Raw genomic sequence first — 14658 nt, 5'->3', positions numbered from 1 at the left:
ATATATATATTTATATATAAATCCATGCATTTTTATAAAATATATATTTAAATGTATTTTATAAAAATGCATTTATTTTTTTTATTTTTTTCCTCCCATCCTTGGCTGCCTGCGTCATCACCGAGCGCCAGGACGAACTTGTGCGTCGAGAGTCCGCGCCTGTCCAACCTCCCGACTTTGGTTCCTCCTGATCCTCTGGAGCCGCGCTGGATCCGCTCTGGATCCGCTCTAGAGCCGCTCTCTGCCGGTGTTTCTAATCGGTTGTTAATCGGTTTCCTCCGGGACTTGTCCATGAACGGCGCCATGGCTGCGTCCTCTCACCGGATCACGATGGGCCCGCTGGTTGCCGCCATCGACCAGGGAACCAGCTCCACACGGTTTCTGGTAAGAAGGACAACCGGAGAACCGGAGAACCGGAGAACCGGTTCCTGTGTTATATCTGTCAGAGCTGGAGGTGTCCTCTGGGTGTGTTCTCCACCTCCTGTTGTCATGATGCAGCCTGTAGTCTGGTACCACTGAGGTGTTGTTCAGACAGAGTGTGGTGTTGTTTTATCATAAAGTAGCTTTATTATGGGTTAAAAATATGTACTTTTATCACACTGTAGGAGCAGGGACAGATTACAGTCACACACATGTTTTGATTTACTCTCTGGGTGTGAATAAATAAAATAAGTAAATGCTGACAGAAATAAATAAATAAAAGAATAAGTAAATGCTGACAGAAATACATAAATATATAAATAAAATAAGTAAATGCTGACAGAAATACATAAATATATAAATAAAATAAGTAAATGCTGAATAAATACAGAAATAAATGAATACAGAAATTAATGAATAAATAAAAGAATAAGTAAATGCTGACAGAAATAAATAAATAATTAAATGCTGACATAAATACATAAATAAATAAATAAAAGAATAAGTAAATGCTGACATAAATACATAAATAAATACATAAATAAATAAATAAGTAAATGCTGAAATAAATACAGAAATAAATAAATAAAAGAATAAGTAAATACTGACATAAATAAATAAGTAAATGCTGACATAAATACATAAATAAATAAAAGAATAAGTAAATGCTGACATAAATACATAAAAAAATAAGTAAATGCTGACATAAATATATAAATAAAATAAGTAAATGCTTAATAAATACATAAATAAATGAATACAGAAATTAATGAATAAATAAAAGAATAAGTAAATGCTGACATAAATATATAAATAAAATAATAAGTAAATGCTGACAGAAATACATAAATATATAAATAAAATAAGTAAATGCTGACAGAAATACATAAATATATAAATAAAATAAGTAAATGCTGAATAAATACAGAAATAAATGAATACAGAAATTAATGAATAAATAAAAGAATAAGTAAATGCTGACAGAAATAAATAAATAATTAAATGCTGACATAAATACATAAATAAATAAATAAAAGAATAAGTAAATGCTGACATAAATACATAAATAAATACATAAATAAATAAATAAGTAAATGCTGAAATAAATACAGAAATAAATAAATAAAAGAATAAGTAAATACTGACATAAATAAATAAATAAGTAAATGCTGACATAAATACATAAATAAATAAATAAATAAAAGAATAAGTAAATGCTGACATAAATACATAAAAAATAAGTAAATGCTGACATAAATACATAAATATATAAATAAAATAAGTAAATGCTTAATAAATACATAAATAAATGAATACAGAAATTAATGAATAAATAAAAGAATAAGTAAATGCTGACATAAATATATAAATAAAATAATAAGTAAATGCTGACAGAAATACATAAATATATAAATAAAATAAGTAAATGCTGACAGAAATACATAAATATATAAATAAAATAAGTAAATGCTGAATAAATACAGAAATAAATGAATACAGAAATTAATGAATAAATAAAAGAATAAGTAAATGCTGACAGAAATAAATAAATAATTAAATGCTGACAGAAATACATAAATAAATAAATAAAAGAATAAGTAAATGCTGACATAAATACATAAATAAATACATAAATAAATAAATAAGTAAATGCTGAAATAAATACAGAAATAAATAAATAAAAGAATAAGTAAATACTGACATAAATAAATAAATAAGTAAATGCTGACATAAATACATAAATAAATAAAAGAATAAGTAAATGCTGACATAAATACATAAAAAAATAAGTAAATGCTGACATAAATACATAAATATATAAATAAAATAAGTAAATGCTTAATAAATACATAAATAAATGAATACAGAAATTAATGAATAAATAAAAGAATAAGTAAATGCTGACATAAATATATAAATAAAATAATAAGTAAATGCTGACATAAATATATAAATAAAATAAGTAAATGCTGAATAAATACATAAATAAATGAATACAGAAATTAATGAATAAATAAAAGAATAAGTAAATGCTGACAGAAATATATAAATAAAAGAATAAGTAAATGCTGACAGAAATACATAAATATATAAATAAAATAAGTAAATGCTGAATAAATACATAAATAAATGAATACAGAAATTAATGAATAAATAAAAGAATAAGTAAATGCTGACATAAATATATAAATAAAATAATAAGTAAATGCTGACAGAAATACATAAATATATAAATAAAATAAGTAAATGCTGAATAAATACAGAAATAAATGAATACAGAAATTAATGAATAAATAAAAGAATAAGTAAATGCTGACAGAAATAAAGAAATATATAAATAAAAGAATAAGTAAATGCTGACATAAATAAATAAATAAGTAAATGCTGACATAAATACAGAAATAAATAAATAAAAGAATAAGTAAATGCTGACATAAATACAGAAATAAATAAATAAATGAATACAGAAATTAATGAATACATAAAAGAATAAGTAAATGCTGACAGAAATAAAGAAATATCTAAATAAAAGAATAAGTAAATGCTGACATAAATAAGTAAATGCTGACATAAATACAGAAATAAATAAATAAAAGAATAAGTAAATGCTGACATAAATAAATAAATAAATGAATACAGAAATTAATGAATACATAAAAGAATAAGTAAATGCTGACAGAAATAAAGAAATATCTAAATAAAAGAATAAGTAAATGCTGACATAAATAAATAAGTAAATGCTGACATAAATACATAAATAAATAAATAAAAGAATAAGTAAATGCTTAATAAATACAGAAATAAATAAATAAATGAATACAGAAATTAATGAATAAATAAAAGAATAAGTAAATGCTGACATAAATACATAAATAAATACATAAATAAATAAATAAGTAAATGCTGAAATAAATACAGAAATAAATAAATAAAAGAATAAGTAAATACTGACATAAATAAATAAATAAGTAAATGCTGACATAAATACATAAATAAATAAAAGAATAAGTAAATGCTGACATAAATACATAAAAAAATAAGTAAATGCTGACATAAATACATAAATATATAAATAAAATAAGTAAATGCTTAATAAATACATAAATAAATGAATACAGAAATTAATGAATAAATAAAAGAATAAGTAAATGCTGACATAAATATATAAATAAAATAATAAGTAAATGCTGACATAAATATATAAATAAAATAAGTAAATGCTGAATAAATACATAAATAAATGAATACAGAAATTAATGAATAAATAAAAGAATAAGTAAATGCTGACAGAAATATATAAATAAAAGAATAAGTAAATGCTGACAGAAATACATAAATATATAAATAAAATAAGTAAATGCTGAATAAATACATAAATAAATGAATACAGAAATTAATGAATAAATAAAAGAATAAGTAAATGCTGACATAAATATATAAATAAAATAATAAGTAAATGCTGACAGAAATACATAAATATATAAATAAAATAAGTAAATGCTGAATAAATACAGAAATAAATGAATACAGAAATTAATGAATAAATAAAAGAATAAGTAAATGCTGACAGAAATAAAGAAATATATAAATAAAAGAATAAGTAAATGCTGACATAAATAAATAAATAAGTAAATGCTGACATAAATACAGAAATAAATAAATAAAAGAATAAGTAAATGCTGACATAAATACAGAAATAAATAAATAAATGAATACAGAAATTAATGAATACATAAAAGAATAAGTAAATGCTGACAGAAATAAAGAAATATCTAAATAAAAGAATAAGTAAATGCTGACATAAATAAGTAAATGCTGACATAAATACAGAAATAAATAAATAAAAGAATAAGTAAATGCTGACATAAATAAATAAATAAATGAATACAGAAATTAATGAATACATAAAAGAATAAGTAAATGCTGACAGAAATAAAGAAATATCTAAATAAAAGAATAAGTAAATGCTGACAGAAATAAATAAGTAAATGCTGACATAAATACATAAATAAATAAATAAAAGAATAAGTAAATGCTTAATAAATACAGAAATAAATAAATAAATGAATACAGAAATTAATGAATAAATAAAAGAATAAGTAAATGCTGACAGAAATAAAGAAATATATAAATAAAAGAATAAGTAAATGCAGACATAAATACATAAATAAATAAATAAATAAAAGAATAAGTAAATGCTGACAGAAATACATAAATAAATAAATACAAGAATAAGTAAATGTGGACATAAATACATAAATAAATAAATAAAAGAATAAGTAAATGTGGACATAAATACATAAATAAATATATAAATAAATAAATAAAAGAATAAGTAAATGCTGACAAATACATAAATAAATACATAAATAAATAAATAAAAGAATAAGTAAATGCTGACAAATACATAAATATATAAATAAAAGAATAAGTAAATGCTGACATAAATACATAAATAAATAAATAAAAGAATAAGTAAATGTGTACATAAATACATAAATAACTACATAAATAAATAAAATAATAAGTAAATGCTGACATAAATACATAAATAAATACATAAATAAATAAATAAAAGAATAATTAAATGCTGACATAAATACATAAATAAATAAATACAAGAATAAGTAAATGTGGACATAAATACATAAATAAATACATAAATAAATAAATAAAAGAATAAGTAAATGTGGACATAAATACATAAATAAATATATAAATAAATAAATAAAAGAATAAGTAAATGCTGACATAAATACATAAATAAATACATAAATAAATAAATAAAAGAATAAGTAAATGCTGACGTAATTACAAAAATAAATAAATAAAAGTATAAGTAAATGCTGACATAAATACAGTTCAATTTGTACTTAAAGTCAGCAGACTGGAGTCTAAAAAGCAGGTTTAGGATTCGGACGATGCCAGTTTGGATCCCTTAACTGTTGGGAAAATCAACATAACAAAGGGGAACCAGAAATCCATGATGAATTAGCAAAAAGGAGGCCTTTAGCAGGCTCAGAGAGACTGCATGCTCAGCCAGCTTTCCCTGGATGAATGAAGAATAAAGTGACGTTTTGTTGGCTGAAGTTTCATTCATTTCTCTTGTGACATTTTCTCTCTTTTAAAGGTATTTAATTCCAAAACAGCAGAGCTCCTCAGCCATCATCAGGTGGAAATCAAACAGAGCTTCCCCAAAGAAGGGTGAGTTGAAAAGCTCCGATACGATTCCTAAAAGATGCATTCACAATTTAGAAATGTGCAGATCTTATTTGCTTTGATTTTTTTTGCCCTCATTTTCAGATGGGTGGAGGAAGACCCCAAAGAAATCCTGCAGTCTGTGTTCGAGTGCATGGAGCGGACGTGTGAAAAACTCACCCAGCTCAACATCGACATCTCCAACATTAAAGGTACACACACATTATGCTACCATCTGCTCTCTTGAGGCAGTTTTCATTTATTTAAAATCATCTGAAGTTGTTGTGTGAATCTGTCTAGCTATCGGAGTGACCAACCAAAGAGAGACCACGCTGGTCTGGGACAAAGAGACCGGGGAGCCCCTCTACAATGCAATCGGTAAAGTTTCATTATTTATACATTATTTGCATTTATCCTGGCACAGATCTGATAACGGCAGTGTTTTTTGTTCAGTTTGGCTGGATCTGCGGACTCAATCGACAGTCGAACGTCTCATTAACAAAACTCCAGGAAGGAACAAGAACCACTTGAAGGTGATTTGTCATTCCTACATATTTGATATTGATTTAAGCTCCTTGCAGTTTTAAAACAAATGCAGACTTTTGAGTTGTTTATGTCATCGTGCAGCATAAAACGGGGCTCCCGATCAGCACTTACTTCAGCGCGGTGAAACTTCGCTGGCTGATGGACAACGTGGTCGAGGTCCACGAAGCTGTCCTGTCTCACCGCGCCATGTTCGGCACCGTGGACTCCTGGCTCATTTGGGTGCGTAACACTTCTGTGTAGAGATATCACTGAAATGTTGTACGTAAAACTGACTTTTCGATGTCTACAGTGTTTGACAGGAGGGAAGTCAGGCGGCGTCCACTGCACGGATGTGACCAACGCCAGCAGAACCATGCTGTTTAACATTCACACTATGGACTGGGACCCAGAACTTTGCACGTACGGCAGCTGTCCTTCATTGGCCTTTAATCCCATCTGACTGCCTGTTATTTGAAAATATCACTGAAAGAGATTACCTTTTTACTCTGAAATTCAGGTTTGGGTTTATAATAATATATATTATTATATATTATATATATAATGTAGCCATTAATTAATTGATGAAATGTGACTTAAATTGATATTTCTGTTTTTTTTGCTTCTTTATTTATTTATATTTGTATTAATTCCCTTATTTATTTACTTTTTTGTTTAATTTCTCCTTTTATTTATTTAGGTATTTATTTTTTTACTAATTTCTAAATTAATTAATTAATTTTAGCATTTAATTTTTATTATTGCATTTATTTTTTATTCATTTATTTAGTTATTTTTGCATTTTTTACAAGTTAATTATGTCGTTAACTCGAGAAAACTAGCGTTGTTATCTCGTTAACGAGATAATTAACTGGTTATCACAAGAAAACAAAAGGTTGAAAAAGCAGAATATGTTTAATTATTCATCTGCTCTTGCTTTTCCCTGATCAGATATTTTGGTATTCCCATGGAGATCTTGCCCAGAGTGAGGAGTTCTTCAGAAATCTATGGTCTCATGGTGAGCATGCATAAATATAACATCTAGTCTTATAATTTCACTATCATGAGTGTATATATTCACTTTTAATCGTAATAATGTCATCGTTGTGTCTAGTGTGACTCTAGTGTCTCAGACTGATCTAAGTGCATGAAGGTTGACTGAGAAATTCTTTTAGGCATCTTTTTGTTTGCCATTGTCTCTCTTCTCTCACTGGTAGAAAATATGTTCTAGCCGGGTAAGTAAATAAACTCGCCATCACTATATTTTCCTCGTCATGCAAAGTCACCCGTCCTGCTTCTTCGTGGCCAAAGCGAGCACGCCATCACACAGTGCATTTCCAAGATCCATAGGAAGGATAATGTTTCAGTAGCCAAGCTGTTAATTTAGTTACTGCTGGTCAGAAGTTTAACATTTTATAATTTACCTAATACACTAAAATCCTTTCCTCCTTGTGCATTCAGACACACCCTGGTCAGCTGCAGCAAACAAAACAAAAAACGGGTTTCCAGCAAGAAGTTCCTGGTAATTTTAATCCCGGGACTACTTTATAAGGAACTAAAAGGTTCCTTCAGCCCATTGTTATCTGCGTTTCCACCGCGATCTAAATACCTGAGAAGATTAGACAAATTAGTCCGCTGACGTATGAAAAAGCAACATGACATATGACGACGGCTTAATACGAAGGCCAAGCAAACACTCTCAAACACATGTACGCTTTGTTGGAAATGTGCTGGATGCTCCCCGTCCCTCATTGCTTCTTGTGGCTTGTGACTCGGCTGGTTGTGGTTGACGTCACCCATCGCTCTCCTGACAGGCCGTCCTCCTCTGCAACATCCCTAAATCTCTTCACTCTTTTGCACAGTTTAATTTAACTAACTTTATCTTTAAACATCTTCTAACCGAAACCGAATCACGTGTAGGAGTGAAGACATTTTGATTTATACAGGTTAACATTTACCCTTGTCGTCCCCTCACTGTTACAGTATGGTAGAATCTGTTTATTTTGATTATTTGGCTGCATGTAGTCAAATAATGAGTAATAGTCTTTTGTTTTTAGTGTTGTTGTCAGGGCTCATAGGGATTAAAAAATGTTTTTCCATTGATTTTTGATTTGCATTTTGAATATCTGTTGAATTATTGCTATTGATTTGATATATAGCTACAAATATGTACAAATATATGTCAAGGTTTTAATCATTCTTGTTATTTTTAAGTTATTTCTGAAAAAAAAGCAGACAATTTATGCACATTTTTCTTTAAAAAAGGAAACCGACGAAAATTATCACATATTTGAACAGTCCATCCTGTAAAATGTAGTTTTAGTCTCCTTATTTGATATCACATCGGTGTACAAATGTGACTAAAACTCACTTATTAAACACTTTAATCTTTTCTTTTGACAGAAATCTGGAGCTCTTTCAGGTATTCCCATCTCAGGGGTAGGTTCATCTCTGTTTATACTCTCCAATACTGTCTCTATGTACTTTATATACTTAGAAGTATTTGAGTAATTTGCATGTTGTGTGTTATTTAAAAACAGTGTCTTGGGGATCAGTCAGCGGCGCTGGTTGGACAGATGTGTTTTCAGGACGGGCAGGCTAAAAACACGTAAGAGACTTTGTGTGTTTTATATTTGCTTCTTTCACCTGTCTCCTTAGTTAGAAATTCAACTAATATTAAGATTTATTATTGTGTGTGTTTCAGGTATGGAACTGGCTGCTTCCTCCTGCGAAACACTGGAGCCAAGGTACAATACTTATGATTTGTATTATAATGGTGATATTCCAGCATGCATTGCATACATTTTTTTTCTTTCTGTTGTGTTACAGCCTGTAATGTCCGACCACGGTCTTCTGACGACGGTGGCGTACAAACTTGGTCGGGACACACCTGCCTGTTACGCACTGGAGGTACAGTATATTAAATACACTAATATTCCCACACCTGCCAGGCCTTTGTTCCCTAAAACATAATTATAAAGAAAACATTAATTAAAAAATTAAAAATAATTTTAAAATATAATTATAAAGAACACATTAATAAAATAATAATAATAATAATTGTAAATTAAATTATAATTATATAGAAAACATTAATTTAAAAAAAGTAAAAGAATAATTGTAAATTTAAATATAATCATAAACAAAACATTAATTTAAATGTTTTTAAAAATAATTGTAAAATAGATATAATTAGAAACAAAACATTAATTATAAAGAACACATTAATTAAAAAATTACAAATAATTAAAAAATATAATTATAAAGAAAACATTAATACAAATAATAATAATTGTAAAATGAAATATAATTATAAAGAAAATATTAATTAAAAAAATTAAAAGAATAATTGTAAATTTAAATATAATCATAAACAAAACATTAATTTAAAAAAATGTAAAATAATTGTACAGTAAATATAATTAGAAACAAAACATTAATTAAAAAGAAAACAGAATAATTTGTAAAATCTTCTTATAAACAAAACATTCATTTAAAAAAAATTGTAAAATAAAATATTCTTATAAAAACATTTATTTAAAAAAGAAAAAAATAATTGTAAAAAAATATATCTTTATAATCAAAACATTAAATTCAAAAAAGAAAAATAATTGTAAAGTAATATATATATATTTAATTATTAAAAATAATAATATTAAAAAATAAAGTTAAAGTCACATAAATTCTTGGATTTTACTTCCTTTCATAATATACTGTTTTTTTCTGGTTCTTCTTGCCAGGGCTCTGTGGCCATTGCAGGAGCTGTGGTTCGTTGGCTGCAGGACAATCTGGGGATCATCGGATCGTCTGAAGAGCTCGGTACGTGCTGCTGGAAAACAGATCAGATGTGACGAGGGACATCTTCAGGACTGTGGTGTCATTTAATCTAATTATCTATTAAGGGACAGTAAAAGCAATTAAAGACGCTAAAACTGTTGCACTGATCCCCAAAATTGGCGGGATCTTCATTCCAACCCCCTTTTCTGTTTCTCTGTGCAGAGAAGTTGGCTGCATCCGTCGGGACATCCTACGGCTGTTATTTTGTTCCTGCGTTCTCAGGTCTTTATGCACCGTACTGGGAACCCAGTGCAAGAGGGTAAGACCTACTCTGTAGTGTCACAAACAACAACAACAAAGTAAAAAAGAAGTCTGTGATTCACTCAATCTTTCTCTGATTCACAGGATCATTTGTGGGTTAACTCAGTTTACTAACAAGAGTCATGTCGCATTCGCTGCACTGGAAGCGGTGTGTTTCCAGACGCGAGAGGTGAGCGCTCTCTCCTTCTATTAATTCCTCAACAGAGTAACCAAGTCTGGTACATGCTGTGAAAAGCTATCCCTACCAAATTATACTGCCACTTATAATATTTATTCAATAAGGTGCATTATTTAATAATTGTGATATGTTCTTGAATGCAGATTCTGGACGCCATGAACCAGGACAGCGGCATCCCGCTGACTCAGCTCCAGGTGGACGGAGGAATGACGTCCAACCGGCTGCTAATGCAGCTGCAGGCCGACATTCTCTGCATCCCTGTTGGTGAGGCCTCCGTTCATTCTTATCGTATCTCTTCAGGTGTATTCAGTGGGTCAAACGGGATCAGTAGGAGGCCAAAGGGAAACTGGTTCTTCAACCACCAGGTCACAGTGATGTCCAGTACAAAACAGTACACACTAGCAGCCCAAACAGACTGGATGATTAGAGGTGGAGAGGTGGTTTTTTTCTTGCATACGACTAAAATTTGGAAACGTTACTGCCCTCTGGTGGTATCATGTGGAATAAATGATAAAACACCAGAAAATTAATATTAATTGTTTTAATAAATATAAATATAATTCTAAACAAAACATTAATTCAAAAAAAATAAAAAAAATATTTCTAAAATATAATTCTTAACAAAATGTTAATTAAAAAAAGAAAACAATCATTTTAAAGTTAAATATGATTATAAACAACATTAATTAAAAAATAAATAAAAAATAATTGTAAAATAAAATTATAAAAAAACATTAATTTTGAAAAAAAGAAAAAAACATAAAGTAAAATATAATTATAGACAATACTTTAATTAAAAAAATATAATATTTGAAAAGTAAAATATATAATAAAGAGTTCAGAGTTCAACAAAAAAAACACCACTTTTTGAGGATTCAGCAATAAACAACAAAAGATAGAAATTCACTTTGTTCAGTTCAGTTTCATTTTTACCCCACGAGTAAAAATAAATCAATAAAGAATCTCTCAAAAAATTAATAAACCCAACATTTATTTTTCAATTTTTTTTTATTTTGTCAAGTTGAGTCTAAAGTCATCTAATGTGTGACTAGAGTCTGACTCGAGTCCACACCTCTGACACATAATGCATCGTTGTTGTTACTACTAGTAGTAATATGAGTTGTGGAGATTCCTACATGATTGTTATTCATATTGTTATTACTAGTAAGATGGTATTGGTTGTTCTTCCCAGTGAAGCCGTCCATGCCTGAGACCACAGCTCTCGGTGCAGCGATGGCAGCAGGAGCAGCAGAGGGGGTGAGCGTGTGGAGTCTGAACCCAGAGGACCTCAGTGAAGTCACCTCCGAGAAGTTTGACCCTCAGATCAACCCTGAAGGTACACTGAGCTGCTGTCTGTCTCTACACACCTGGTACAGATGTGTCTTCAGTAATTAATAAAGGTGTTTCTGTGTGTTTGCAGAGAGCGAGTTTCGGTACGCTCGATGGAAGGTGGCGGTTCAGAAATCCATGAATTGGGAGACGACGGAGCCGATTGGTAACGGAAACGGTAGGAAACACTTATTTTGATGTTAAAACAAAAGAAGCATTGAAAGGATTATTATATGGCTGTAATTGTTGGTTTTTAATGTAAGTGACAGGCGACAAAACCAAAGTCCTGTTGGCACCAAACTCCTCTTTGTGTCACTCTCCCTTCGCTGCAGCTCTATCCTTTAAATCCTTAATGCTGCAGGTCAAACTTGAGCATGTTGGAAGCTTAGTAATCTTGATTGAGGATGTTTGAGGCCTAACCTGCAAGTATAGGACATTTCTAATCCTGCTGTTTTGTAAATTATTGTTTTTGTGAGACAACATCTGTCCTACACTCAGAGAAAAGACGGTCAAAATAACCAAAGGTCAAGGTCACCGTGACCTCATGAAACACATTTTTGACCCATAACTCAAGAATTCATCTGCTAATTATGACAACTTCACACAAATGACGGATGAAAGATGACGGAGGCATACCACCGCAATTCTAGTTTTATAATATTTGTTTAGTTGTATAATTCTTCTGTCTCTCCCCTCTGTGTTACCCTGATTTATGCGGATGATAAAAGGTGAAACTAGTATCTTCAGCAGCGTCCCGCTGGGCTTCTACATCCTGGGCAGCATGTTGATGTTAGTTGGTGCTAAATACCTCGCAGGTCAGTGTCTGGAGCATATTCTTCTTTGTTTTTGTGCACAAATATTTAAGTATTTTTACTTTTAAGTGCATGTTTCAGTGGGAAATAACAACATTTAAGTTCTTTCATTTCTTTGTATTGTGCAGTTTATTAAATTCATATTTTTCTGTTGACACCAGGCAACAACTAGGCTCTGACCCCTGAAGGCATTAAAGCAAAGAGGAACGTGGAAACAAACTCTTCATGCTGGACCAACACGTGTTGCACTCTTTTCCCAAAAAAGGCATTCCCGGAGGAAGAACGACGCTTCTGCTGAATCTCACCGGCAAACCAGGACAAGTCTGAACTGTTTATGGGGATTTTTCTTTATTATTTAATTTTTTATTTAATGCATATTTCTCTGCAGCAGACAATGGTACATTAGAGATTAATTTTAGCAACAGTGAGCATGCAGTATTTCTTTTGTTGATATCACAGTATGAATTTCTGAGATTATTTATGTAGAAACTCGTCGTTGAAGTGAAGCTCGTCGTCTAATCTGTTGTTGGTGTGATGTTTTGTTGTTCAGACCCTCCACTATGAGCTACAGAGCACTTTATATTTTGTTGTTTGGTCTTGTGGGAGCTAACAGAGTGTAATATATATATATATATAGATATATATATTTCTAACAGTTGGGATTAAGACACAGAAAGTGAATGAACTGATGAGGAGAACGCGACGTTCTTATACATAATGTCATGTTCTTAAACGGTAAAAACATGTGTTGTGTAAAGGGCAAACATGAAATGAAGGGCAATAATGAATCAGCAAAGGAATACACACATATTTGAATATTTCTGTGGACATCCTCCCAAAGCTAGAAACCAACTACGGAGATCATTAAGGGACAAAAAATGGAGCAGTTGTTAATAAGTGATTTATTTTGTCGACCAACGTGTTGATCTAGCTTCATTTTTTTTACAGACTTTTCTGGTTAATATTCAATTTTATGACTTAAACATGCTCTGCTGTCACTACTTTACACAGAACATGTCATATGTTTCTTTAACGTGATGATTTTTCCATAATTTATCAGAGGAAACTACACATTTTTGTCCCTCTAGTTGCATGCAAAATGTTCAAAAGCAAACATTTTACATGCATCCTCAAAGATAACTCTCAATGTTTGGCATTGATTAAATTATTTAGATTATTTAAAGGGAGATTTATAAAACTATAGAAACACAAATGAAGAAGAAGAAGTGATAAATGAATGTCTATTTATTCTGTTGCCCAACATTTGTCATATTTGTCCTCTGTGTGGATCTGATACTTGATGAAAGGTTATTTGTTTGTTGAAGAAATGGTTTAGTGTTTGCTTTGTATTGTCATGCAGTCGTTTGTTGAACTGAAGGTATGAACTAGGGCTGCAACTAGGGATTATTTTTATTATCGATTAATATTCCCGTTATTTTCTTGATTAATTGTCAGAAAATAGTGAAAAATGTTTAAGTTTCTCAAAGTTCAAGTCTTTAAATGTCTTTTTTTGTCCAAAAAAAGCAGGAAATCTTCATATTTGAGAGGCTAAAAACAAAATTTTCTGACATTTTTGCATGAAAAATGACTAACGATTAATCGATTATCAAAGTAATTGCCGATTATTAGTCAGCTAATTGTTGCAGCTCTAGAAATGACTGCGTTCAAAGGCTCAAAGTGCTCTTTTGGGATGTAAACACACGTTACCAATGTGTATTCATGAATGAATTGAATGTAAGGGAAAAGTCATCCTGAGCAGAGAAGCTTTAAGTGTTTAATACTAAAATCAAATTAGATAAAAAGGATTTAAAATGATGGCAAAGTGTGCTACCAAGACCTTTAACTGTGAAGTTGTTGGACGTGATGATGAATTGTTTCACATCGAACAATGGAAGTTGTTGCGACTCGCTCTGCATGTCGTTCCCTTCGACTCATTCTCAACGGTACAGCAGGTACTTCTGGGTTTGTGTTTATGTCATGGGTTTAAAATGAGGAAACAATGTGTGCTTATTATGTCATCACCTCATGTATGGAAACCGGTTTTATGGGAGAGCAAGTGTCATAAAAATAAACCTATTTAGTTCTGAATTGCACTTTGGT

The 14658-nt window shown here is 29.9% G+C and overlaps 2 protein-coding genes across 4 annotated transcripts in view; both read left to right on the top strand.

Annotated features, from left to right (window-relative positions):
* Window positions 1-14658, top strand: part of LOC141762743 (glycerol-3-phosphate dehydrogenase [NAD(+)], cytoplasmic-like) — a 144325-nt gene that overhangs the window by 54197 nt on the left and 75470 nt on the right. The window lies entirely within an intron of this gene.
* Window positions 113-14646, top strand: LOC141762637 (glycerol kinase). Of its 3 annotated transcripts, XM_074626574.1 has the most exons (21): window positions 114-384; window positions 5552-5625; window positions 5725-5831; window positions 5920-5997; window positions 6073-6152; window positions 6247-6384; window positions 6455-6564; window positions 7093-7159; window positions 7359-7376; window positions 8545-8580; window positions 8682-8749; window positions 8846-8888; window positions 8971-9051; window positions 9882-9960; window positions 10141-10237; window positions 10324-10408; window positions 10561-10681; window positions 11610-11753; window positions 11838-11924; window positions 12475-12561; window positions 12720-14646. In XM_074626574.1, exons 1-21 carry the CDS (start codon window positions 292-294, stop codon window positions 12728-12730), a joined length of 1704 nt encoding a protein of 567 aa, XP_074482675.1. In that variant the 5' UTR covers window positions 114-291; the 3' UTR covers window positions 12731-14646. The 3 variants fall into 3 exon arrangements, with proteins under 3 accessions (XP_074482674.1, XP_074482675.1, XP_074482676.1); XM_074626575.1 differs by lacking the exon at window positions 7359-7376; XM_074626573.1 differs by lacking the exon at window positions 7359-7376 and having other exon boundaries at window positions 113-384; window positions 5920-6152.

The sequence above is a fragment of the Sebastes fasciatus genome, chromosome 24 (genome assembly GCF_043250625.1).
Source record: "Sebastes fasciatus isolate fSebFas1 chromosome 24, fSebFas1.pri, whole genome shotgun sequence".
Taxonomy (NCBI): domain Eukaryota; kingdom Metazoa; phylum Chordata; class Actinopteri; order Perciformes; family Sebastidae; genus Sebastes; species Sebastes fasciatus.
This window is presented reverse-complemented; position numbering and strand designations above follow the sequence as displayed.

Excerpts from the sequence above, each read along its gene's own strand:
- LOC141762637 (XM_074626573.1), top strand. The coding sequence starts at position 292 with ATGAACGGCGCCATGGCTGCGTCCTCTCACCGGATCACGATGGGCCCG. Across the intron at positions 7,160-8,544 it reads CAGAAATCTATGGTCTCATG|AAATCTGGAGCTCTTTCAGG; the intron begins GTGAGCATGCAT and ends TTCTTTTGACAG. Across the intron at positions 10,682-11,609 it reads CATTCTCTGCATCCCTGTTG|TGAAGCCGTCCATGCCTGAG; the intron begins GTGAGGCCTCCG and ends TGTTCTTCCCAG.